The sequence below is a fragment of the Mixophyes fleayi genome, chromosome 8 (genome assembly GCF_038048845.1).
Source record: "Mixophyes fleayi isolate aMixFle1 chromosome 8, aMixFle1.hap1, whole genome shotgun sequence".
In the NCBI taxonomy this organism is placed as follows: Eukaryota; Metazoa; Chordata; class Amphibia; order Anura; family Limnodynastidae; genus Mixophyes; species Mixophyes fleayi.
The window spans coordinates 130,519,460-130,531,608 of NC_134409.1; the positions used below are offsets into that span (position 1 = coordinate 130,519,460).

At 41.3% G+C, this 12,149-nt stretch overlaps 1 protein-coding gene across 4 annotated transcripts in view; it reads left to right on the plus strand.

Annotated features, from left to right (window-relative positions):
* The window catches only part of LAMB2 (laminin subunit beta 2), a 74,468-nt gene extending 73,352 nt beyond the window's left edge, over positions 1-1,116 (plus strand). For all 4 annotated transcript variants that reach the window (XM_075183550.1, XM_075183551.1, XM_075183553.1 and 1 more), the window contains one exon: positions 721-1,116. In XM_075183550.1, the coding sequence (XP_075039651.1) occupies positions 721-857 (137 nt within the window). In that variant the 3' untranslated portion in view covers positions 858-1,116. The remainder of the gene's footprint in view (positions 1-720) is intronic.
* The last annotated feature ends 11,033 nt before the right edge of the window (positions 1,117-12,149 follow it).

The window sequence follows — 12,149 nt, forward strand, 5'->3', positions numbered from 1 at the left end:
TTTAAATAAATCAGTATTGACCATTTTATCAAACTAATATAATGTCATACCTTGGAAAGGAATACAACTTTACAAAATTAATACTAATCACCCCTCACATCTAATTACATTTAAAAAAATGATAATTAGGGTTACAGTTACTTGCATAGGGAAATGCAGAGGAGCACAGATATCATACCTTTACTACATATCTTTTTTTCCTAAAGTTGTAGAAACACTAGAGCCAAAACATAAGTAAGGATTATACACTACAGCCAAAAGTAAGAACTGTAATGGCGGCCATTTTGTTGAGGCCAAAGTTCATTAAAACATAGTCAAACCCCCTCAAAAATGAGCATCACAAGAGATTAGTTAGATGCCAACAATTTTATGGGGTAAAATGTGATGCACATTAAAAAATTAAAAGTGTATGCGCATTAGAGGGTGTGGCTAACTAAAATAACCACCATATGATACCAAACATACCCCAACATAATGTAGCAGCAAAAAGCAATATATTGCTACAAATAACTCCTTGGTAGGGAAGGTATAAGATGTTGCATTTGTCACTGACACTGAACTGCAAACAAAAAGTTCAATGTAAAAGTGTAGGCAGTTGAGAACAGTGATTATTAAGCCTTGTTATCTTAAATAAGTACAAATTCAGAGTTAATACATTATGGACAGAATGTTTGGCACTTGCATGATAGTGATGATTTCTTATTATGTCTTTAATTACAGACTTAGAAGTTGCATATGAGAAAAATGAAGTTATTCTGCAAGAAAAGGCAAAACAGCTTGACGGCCTGGAAGATAAAATGAAGGATATCCTCAATGCAATAAATCAACAAATTCAGATTTATAATACGTGCCAATAAAAATAAACATCACTTTGAACAATCAATCGGCCAATGCAAAAGGGATAATATAGCATCACCTGGGGTGATCCAGCCAAAGATATTTTTTTCCTCCGTGCAATGTTACGTGATTAGTGTGCAGAAAATGTTTTTCTTAAATCACTATCCAACCTGTTGTTGTATTGAAATGCCGGCGATATTTATAGCAACACAAACATTTTTTTAATGTACAATGTACCGTGGTCAAATTTTAATAAAATCATTTGACGTTTCCCTTTCATTCACCTTTTGTAAATATCATTAGATGTTTTCCATGTTTAAAGGAGTTGGACCACCCCGTTGCATGAAAAAGTGCATCGCATTATGTAAAGCAGACCTGCCACTAGGTCCTTTGACATAATGTTTTACTACTTAGTGCCTTGTGCATTGTGTAGTAAGCAAAAAAGCAGATGTAATGCATAAGGGAGCTTTTTACTCAGATTGCTAACATGTCTCCTGGACCGGCTATGACTATCTAGGGGCTGCACAACTGTGACATATGACATTATCAGCATCTCCTGGGTGATTAAGGATAAAATCAATTTGGCCCTTTGTCTTTTCTGCAATTGTGGGTAGCATAAAGGAAAACATATAGCTAAAATTGCCATGAAACTTAAATAGTGCTCTTAGCTGTGTCGCATTAGTTATTTACAAAGTGAACAGATATGAAAAATATGAGAAAATATGCAACAGGTTAACATACAATATAGTCTTAACATGACTTTCCACTGCATGCTCATTGCAAGTAAAGTGAGAATGACGCATCATGCAACTCTTAGCCAATGTTCAAAATTTGCTGACAAACAATAAACAGCATAAATAGCAAAGCAAGGCGTGTCAGTTATCAGTGACATTGCTCTTCTGTGGGAATCCACCGCTATTTCTGAGCCTTTTTGCTACCAAGGAGACTCAATGTGAGAGGTTGTTCATATTTTCTGACATCGCCTTTTTACTTTCTACAATTATATTGCTATTTTTTTTTAATTAAAATATAGGATATTACGTATTTTACAAAATATCTATAGCAATTTGTATTTAGCTGGTAGTAAATGATTATAAGCACTCCCACTAACTGAACCTTGCCCACCTCCTCAACCTATCACTCTCCTCTGGAACCTTCACCTCCTCCTTTAAACATGCTCTCGTCTACCCTATACTCATAAAACCATCCCTTGACCCTGCCTCTCTCACTAATCATCGCCCTATCTCCCTCCTTCCTTTTTCCACGAACGGGTTTTCTACAACCGTCTCACCTCCTTTCTATCTTCACACTCACTCTTTCACCCACTCCAATCCAGTTTTTGCCCCCTCTACTCCACCGAAACTGCCCTCACTAAGGTCACTAATGACCCCCTCTTTTCTAAATCTAAAGGATACTACTCCCTTCTTATCCTCCTGGACCTCTTTGCTGCCTTCGATACCGAATACCATGCATATATGAAAATGAGGCAATGGGCTAGATTTACTAAGCTGCGGGTTTGAAAATTAGGGGATGTTGCCTATAGCAACCAATCAGATTCTAGCTGTCATTTTGTAGAAAGCACTAAATAAATTAAAGTTGGAATCTGATTGGTTGCTATAGGCAACATCCCCACTTTTTCAAACCCGCAGCTTAGTAAATCTAGCCCAATGTCTCTTTTACAAAATTCTGTGTATTGAAAACCACCATTCAACCTTAAATACCTACATCTGCTCTTAATGACAGCATCATTCAAAGATTAAGGAATGTCCAGTTACCCAGCCCAAAGTAGCCCACTATGGGACCGGCACAAGGGGGGCAGATGCCCCCCGCCCAGTCAGCCCTTGTGCATTACATACAGTATGTAAATGTGTCTGTGCAAAGCTTTTTATTGCATTACTTGGAGTAAGCTTAGACAGTCTCATATCCTCAGTAGTGCAACATGGAGGCGCAAAACCGGTCTCATATAAAGTATAAGACACAGACAGCAGGTTGTTTTTAAATGACACTATTTCACTGGGAGAGACCCAGCGGACAATAAAATCATTGAACACATCTTCTGCTCCTGGCCCAGATGGTTTCACAGCTATAAGAAGTTCTCAGATGTCATCTCGTCAAAACTCACTGATCTGATTAATGAGATTTTAGAGGGTGCAGCCTTTGACCCGGCCATTTCCCGTGTCAATATTGTCATCGCTAAACCTGGAAGAGATCCCGCTAATTGCAAAAATTACAGACCTATTTAATTGCTAAATGTAGAGCCAAAAATGTCTGCAACAGGTACTAGCTAACCGACTGAAAGTCTTGCCTCCTTAATTCATCTCGACCAAGTCAGATTTGTCCTTGGCCATCAGGCCGTGTACATTTTCAGAAGTACAATTGATTTAATCTGGTCTATAAATAAACATAAGTTTCCTTCTCTTCTGCTAGCTGTAGATGCGGAGACTGGCGTCCGCAGACGCAAATATGTTGAACTAGTAAAACCTCGTAAAAGTATGAACTGAGGACCAAGTCGCCGCCCTACCCAGCTGCTCTGCTAATGATCCATGGCGAGCAGCCCAGGAAGCCCCCAATGCACAGGAAGAGTGCACCGTGAGCACAGGTAGATTTCTACACACATAAGCAAGCTTAATCATAGATCTGATCCGACGAGCAATGATCTGCTTGGTGGATGGCCAACCTCTCCTATGAAATTCGTAAAGAACAAAAAGAGAGTCAGTCCTGCAACCAGCAGAAGTCCTGTCCATATAAACCTGTAAACCCCCGAGCCACGTCCAGACTAACAGAGGAAGAAGGCTCAGTAGGAGCAATCCCTTCTCTAAAGGCCGGAACCACTATCTAATGATTTAAATAAAAACCAGGAACCACCCTAGGCAAGAAAGTAGATACAGTCCTATGAACCATCCTATTCTCATGGAACACCAGATAAAGACCCCTACGGGACAAGGCACCAAGCTCCGACACACGTTGAGTAGATGCAGTGGCCAGCAGAAACACCACCTTCCACATCAAGAAACAAAGATCAGCTGACTCCAGGGGTTCAAATGGAGGCCACTGAAGAACCTCAATAACGAAGTTCAAATCCCACGGGGCAAACGGAGGAACGTTAGGAGGCTGAACATGAATAACCCTCTGAAGGAAAGTACAAACGTCAGGGAGGAAAGCCAAATGGCACTGAAAGAAAACAGAAAGCGCAGAGACCTGCACCTTCAAAGAACTCAGTCTTAGTCCCATCTCTAACCCATCCTGAAGAAAGGCCATAAAACGGCTAATCTGAAAAAGATAGGGTTATGACACTTCTTCCCTACAGTACATAGATCCTCCACACCTTGTGGTAGATCTTACCTGATACCGGCTTCCGCTCCTTTATGAGGGTCTCCACTACCCTGGAAGAGAACCTCCTTGAGCGCCAGAGGTTGGCTTTAACAGCTACGCCTTTAAAACCACCGGAGGTAAGTCCGAATGGTGTAAATGGTTCTTGACTGAAAAGATCAGAGCATGAGAGGAAAAGCCCAGCCTGACCCTTCCACCAGAAGCAAGATGTTGGCGAATCAGAGCCAACCGAGCCAATTCGGTGCCTCCAGAATGATCGGAAAACCTTCCAACAATACTTGCCTTAGAACCCGCGGAATTGGAGGAACATGATATCCTAAAAAGGAGTCCCACCTCATGGACATTACCTCCACTGCCACAGCCAGAGAAACTTTGGTTCTTGCGCAGAATCTTGGAACCTAGTGATTGTCTCTGAATGCCATCACATCCAGATCTGGCAGGCCACATTTCCAGACTAACTCCTGAAACACCTGAGAATGCAGTTTCCATTCTCCCAGAAGGATTGCATGCCTGCTGAGATAATCCGCTTCCAGTTGTTCACTCCGGGAATAAACACTGCCGAAATTGCTAAAACAAATTTCTCCACCCACAAGAAGACCTGTTTCGCTACCTGCATAGCTCCTGCGCTTCTTGTTCCTCCTTGGCGATTTACATATGCCACTGCAGTGATATTGAAGGATTGAAGGTGGACTGGTTTTCCTTGAAGGAGAGACTGAGCTCCCTGTGGCTAACAGCATGGCTCTTAGCTCGAGAACATCTATGGGCCGAAGTGCCTCCCTCTCTGTCCAAAGACCCTGGAGACTAAGCTGGAGAACAACAGCTCCCTTAGCCCTTCAGACTGACATCTGTGGTCACCAGAATGCAAGACCACAGGACAAAAGATCGGCCCATCATTAGAAGCTCTTAAAGTAGCCACCATTTCAGAGGTTGACAAGTCTCCCTGGACAGTCTGATTTGCTGGGTCTCCAGATGAAAAAGGGGGACACGAACATTGTCTTAATAGATTCCACTGGAGCGTATGAGAGTGGAAACAACCATTTGGGAGGGTTTCGAACATCGATACCATCAACTTTAGAATCCCCATGCCCAAGCGCATGGAAGGACCAGGGTGACTCAGGATTAACCGTATCGAGAGTTGTAGGGATCTGTAGAGAAGGTTCTCGAAAAAGATCACTAAAAAGTGGTGTCCATTATTAATCCTAATGAGGGCATCAACTGGAATAATTGATTATCCAACCGTGTAGCTCCAGAATTCGAATAGACAGGGTCAGATGCTCATAGAGAAATGGATCTGTTAAGTCTTTGAGGAGAAAATAGTCGAAATGCGGAATAATGTTCTCTCCCAAGACAAGTAAATGTTCTGCCATTACCGCCATAATCTTTGTGAAAACTCTCTGGGCTGTGAAAAGCCAAGGGGGAAAGCAATGAATTGATAATGGGAGCTTTCTACATCGAAATGAACCGTGTTGTTTGGGCACCAAGAACAGGTTTGAATAAAGCCCCCGGTGTTTCTGCCACCCTGGACATGATCCCCAAGATCCAAATATCCCACTGATATTTAAATAATTGTAGGTGACCCCCTACCTCCGCAGTCGCGAGGAGAGTAGGGTCCCGTCATGCAGATTAGTATTTTTTTTATTATGTTTTTTATTTATTATTTTATTTATTATTTATTTAAAATAATAAAAGGAGCCTACCTCTATTGGCGGGCTGAACTTAATAGCCCATGTTCACAAGAAAGGATTTCCAAAAAGACTCAAAACACGGAGTTCGTGATTTAGGGACATTCACCGGCAGTAAAGTACCTTTACCTCTGGTTGCTTGGCTAATCATACTACCCAACACAATCCTGTATTAATATATATAACAGAATAATCCTCACATTAGAAGAATCTCAACAATAAGTATTACACCTATGTGAAGGAATTAGTAAATATTTTACAGAAATATATTTGTACAGATATGTGTAAGGCAAAACTGATGTAAGGTACTCATCCCTTCAGAACCAGCAGTGGCCTGTCAGTTACACACAGTAAATACTGCTGATCAGTAGCAGTGATACCCGTAATACTCACAGAGAGCAGCCTGTCAGTTAGACACAGTATACTGCTGATCAGTAGCAGTGATACCTATAGTACCCACAGATAGAGAGCAGCCTGTCAGTCACACACAGTATATACTGCTGATAGAGAGCAGCATGTCAGTCACACACAGTATATACTGCTGATAGAGAGCAGCCTGTCAGTCACACACAGTATATACTGCTGATAGAGAGTAGCCTGTCAGTCACACACAGTATATACTGCTGATAGAGAGCAGCCTGTCAGTCACACACAGCATATACTGCTGATAGAGAGTAACCTGTCAGTCACACACAGTATATAATGCTGATAGAGAGCAGCCTGTCAGTCACACACAGTATATACCGCTGATAGAGAGCAGCCTGTCAGTCACACACAGTATATACTGCTGATAGAGAGCAGCCTGTCAGTCACAGACAGTATATACTGCTGATAGAGAGCAGCCTGTCAGTCACACACACACAGTATATACTGCTGATAGAGAGCAGCCTGTCAGTCACAGACAGTATATACTGCTGATAGAGAGCAGCCTGTCAGTCACACACAGTATATACTGCTGATAGAGAGCAGCCTGTCAGTCACAGACAGTATATACTGCTGATAGAGAGCAGCCTGTCAGTCACACACAGTATATACTGCTGATAGAGAGCAGCCTGTCAGTCACAGACAGTATATACTGCTGATAGAGAGCAGCCTGTCAGTCACACACAGTATATACTGCTGATAGAGAGCAGCCTGTCAGTCACACACAGTATATACTGCTGATAGAGAGCAGCCTGTCAGTCACACACAGTATATACTGCTGATAGAGAGCAGCCTGTCAGTCACAGACAGTATATACTGCTGATAGAGAGCAGCCTGTCAGTCACACACAGTATATACTGCTGATAGAGAGCAGCCTGTCAGTCACAGACAGTATATACTGCTGATAGAGAGCAGCCTGTCAGTCACACACAGTATATACTGCTGATAGAGAGCAGCCTGTCAGTCACACACAGCATATACTGCTGATAGAGAGCAGCCTGTCAGTCACACACAGTATATACTGCTGATAGAGAGCAGCCTGTCAGTCACACACAGTATATACTGCTGATCAGTGTCTGTGAGGTAAAACTGCTCAGGAGTTTCTTCAACTGTCTACTGTCCATTTCCGTGATTTGGCTACAATGAGCATACCAATTTGTGAAGGGGGAGCAGTCCTATATGAAAATGGCATACTCTTCCTCAGTCTTTATATGTTATTAATTAAAAAGAAACACACAGGCCATAAAGAATCACAGCACAGAGATAATAGATTGTATAATCACTTTTGTTTTGACCCTGGCTAATGCCTAAAAACAGTATGGAAATTAGTGCCTGGATAATAAAATGAATGTCTCATAATAATTGACTGAACACTCATGTAAAATACTGTCTGAGCCTTCTATAATAAAACCCTAAACTGTAGGCAGATTATATATATATATATATATATATATATATATATATATATATATATATATAGTCATCATCATCATCATCATCATTTATATAGCGATCCTAATTTCGCAGCACTGTACAGAAAACTCATTCACAACGAGTTGTATCTAGGAGAGGGGCGTGTCTAGAGGGCGGGAGGGGGCGTGGCACGGTGTATCGCACCAGTTTGGCCAAAATGATGCAATTCACCGCAAATTGCGTCATTTTAGCCCCGCAATTGCGGGATGTGGGAGATTTGCCAGCTTTCCCGGAAGTCCGTGAGACCAACCCGAATTTTGGGAGTCTCCCGGATATCCCGGGAGAGTTGGCAAGTATGGTTATTCCCCAATGGGGTACTTACTGCTGAGGACAGTGTCACACTGAGCACACACAGCCCCCCGGTCTCTTTACCCCACAGATAATCTGACAGAGCATTATGAGCAGGTATAAAATTCTGTACAAGAATTATTGTTCTTATCAGACATTATATATTTTTTTTTTTTTAAAGAAACACAGATTAGGTAATAGTAAAATATTTACTAGTTCTGACTCTGGCTAATAGCCTCAAAACAGTCATATAAATATCTGTGGTAATAATCATGTTAAAGTGGAAGATATTGTATAAAATCACCTAAGTGCAGATAGAGTCTAGTTATAACCCTATGGGGGGTATTCAATTGACGGTGGGATCGCCGAAAATCCCGCGCTCTAAAAATATTACCGTTAATACGGTAATCTGCGCGTAAATACCGTTAATACGGTAATATCTCGCTGGATTTCAGCTCGAGCTCAGGGAGCTGAAATCCAGCGAGATATTACCGTATTAACGGTAATATTTTTAGAGCGCGGGATTTGCGGCGATCCCGCCGTCAATTGAATGCCCCCCTATATGTCTTTTGTAAACACGTATATACACATAGAACCATACACATATATATACGTAAACATACACATAAACATACACATATACATACACATATATAAAACTCTGCTGACTTATATCATAAACTGGGGTACTTAGCTGCAATTGTCAGTGAAGTGAAGCAGCAGCAGATGATTCTCCATTATGTCAGTCAGGATCCTCTGAGGTAACTGTAGCTGAATTTTCCCGCCTTTGGGGCTAGATTTACTAAGCTGGGGGTTTGAAAAAGTGGGGATGTTGCCTATAGCAACCAATCAGATTCTAGCTTTCATTTATTTAGTACCTTCTACAAAATGATAGCTAGAATCTGATTGGTTGCTATAGGCAACATCTCCACTTTTTCAAACCCCCAGCTTAGTAAATCTATCCCTTGGAGCGTACCAATCAGCAGTGGGGGGGGGGTCTCATTTACCCACCCAACACTGGTGTTTTGTTTTTTTCTTAATCTATATCCCCAATGGGGTACTGAGCTGATACAATTATGAGGAGAAGCCGGCAGCGGTAGAACTCTCTGAGGTGCCTCTGAAGTCCGAATATCTCCATCTCCGGAGCGTACCACTGACATCCGGAGCATACCACTGACAGACGGGGAATCTCTCACTCACTCCCCGCTGTCTGATGATTCAAACGCCCAGAGGACGCCTCCATCACATAGTTGCTAATTCCACTTATAACAAGCGGAATTGGGATTGGGTTTTTTTTCTTCAGATTTTCAGGGTTTTTCTGGTGGTCGCGGTTTGTGGGTTTTTTGGGCTTCACATTTTTTTTTAAAAAAAAAAACTTTATTGCCTTCTGTATATTAACGCTTTAGTTAGTGTAAGGGCGCTGCTGGTCTCTTACGTGGGCGTGACCTCAGGTGTTGGTAGGTAAACTTCAGCGTTGGCTCCTCTTGGGGGAGCCTGTCTGTGTTGTATGCAGTAGATATGGAGAGTATATATGTGACCAGACAGAACATGATGTGTATAATTATACTGTAAAGCTAGGGATATATTGTAGTGTACAGAGAAAACAAACCCCTAAAGGGCAGCTATAACTCCTGAATCTTCATCTTTAGTTACTGTAACTGCAGAAACTGCTGCAGATCCCATTATTATTAATATTATCTTGATATTTGTATCATAAATAAAAAATAATTAATTTTTTAATCAACAGCAAACTTAGTTGTTATCTATTTAAGTGCCAACTCCATGTGCCCTTATATAACCCCATGGTAGCAGTGCCCCCCAGAGTGGATAAAGGAGAAACTGAAATATCTAGAAGTATACTGAACTAAGAATTACCAGCCACTCTATCATGCGAACTATCCTCAACTTCAACATTAAAAATGACCTGATAGACTGGAACCCAGAATATATCTCTTGAGTTGGTCGCATCAACGCCATCAAGATGAATCTTCTCCTTAGACTCCTATACCTTTTCCAAGCCCTCCTCATTCAAATTCCTCCTCAAACCTTCACATTTATTCAAAATATTACTAATATCACTTTTATCTGGACCAGAAAACGCCCTAGAGTTTGCTTAAAAATTCTTGAAAGGCTCTCCCAGGCCGGCAGACTGATTGTACCAAATTTCAAAAGATATTATCAAACCGCGCAGCACGCCCAGTGTGTCCAATGGAATATGGCCTCCCGCACAAATATGTAGATTACGAAAGAAGCAGATTCTATTAAACTTCCTACATTGTCCTCCCTTGGCTATCCCCAACTCTGCAAAATCCAACTCAGTATGGGGCCTTCCTAATATGTTTGGGATCACAAGGTATCCATATTCAGATCCATCTCCACTTATTCCAATCTTCGGCAACACAATTTTCACTCCGGGCCTTGATTCCTCCTTCTCTGCCCGGTGGCTGGTAAGTGGTATCAGATTCCTCAGTGATATCACCCGTACGTCCACATTTCCCCAGTTTTCAGACCTCCTGTCTTTGCTGAACTTATCACCTAAAAACTTCTTTCAATTCTTGTAGACTAGACACTTTCACGCATTACAAGGTTCACACCTGCCTGTAAGACCTTTGAACCACTTTGCATGAGACAGGCTTCTACAAAAGGTTTGGTCTCCTACACTTTATGCTGAGCTTTCACTACCCTGATAGGATACCCCAATGAACTTGCAATAGTCTGACATTGGTGAAACCTTGGGCAGAGGAATGGTCTGAGATCTGGGAGTGCACCGTATCCACTCTATGGGGCATATTCAATTGTTGGCATTTCCTGCGGCGTTAAATATATTACCGTTGTTACGGTAATTCTAAGACAGATTTCAGCTCGCAGCTCCCTGAGCTGTGAGCTAAAATCCAGCGTTATAGGTACCGTAATAACGGTACTTACGCGCACTATTACCGTAATGACTGTAATAGTGCGCACGCCGCGTTACTTTTCCGTGTAACGCCAACAATTGAATATGCCCCGATATGCGTAAAAGATCAAGGAAATTGCTACAAATTATTAAATTGTTGGTACTATGTACAGATTATGTAAAACTATTCTTTGCGCTGCCGGTGCGGCCCTCTAACCTTCAAAAGGTTGCCCTGAATCTCAGTAACAAGTTAAAACAATATATTTTACCAAAAGATACCTATCTGTAAAAACCTATCAGCAGGTGTTTTAAACAAGTTTTCTGAGCTATAACAAACAAATCTAACAATAAACCAGGAAGGAGGTTGGGGCTACAGGTAAAGGCTCCGAGGGCCGTCTGTTGCCCATCACTGGCCTAGAGTCAATAACTTAATATCTCATCCTTTTTTCTATTTACCACTTCTCATTTTGCTGTTATGACCCTTCTTTCCACTCCTTTTTTATTCTCTTTCTTCAATTTCTGTCTCAATGTACTTAGTACATTTCCACCCTCCTCTCTGTTCAGTGGTTTCTACCTATTAGTATATTTGCCAACATTATTTTTTTCAGAAACACTTTGCAGCTGGACAGGTGGATCTATGGTTATCACAGGGAGGTGCTGACCTTGGTGCACTACGATTCCCATAAAGACTGAACATTTTAACATTATAAATAAATAGAGCTCTTAATAATTATAGCCTTATATATAGTGAGCATTATATTCTATACACAGAATAAGAAGAGATGTGTGGGGTTTTTATAAGGATCCATCCGTATCTCAGATCCAACGCCATTAAAAAATAAAGTATTTTTTTTATTATAAGAAGCTGGAGCACGAATTGAATAAGAGAATAGGGAGAATTTCAGAAGCTTATTGCAGCCCTTTGTGGCAGTGTGGAAGTGCCCCCTGGGGTTGATGAGATGCCTGGAAAGGAATGCTGGTACTTGTAGTTGCACAGCATCTAGATAGCCACAGGTTGCCAAACTAGACATGAGAATGTAATTTCCATGTAAACAGTCTTTTTAATAAACACTTATTTTTCTGTTTGGGGACTTTATATCCTATTTAAGATCTCTTTCCAAGGTATCTTAGGTACTGAATTATTCATCCTAAATCCATAGTTGCCCTTCAAGTAAGGCGCAGTTCAAGGCCAGGTCAGTAAATACTAGACCAAAAAAAAATAA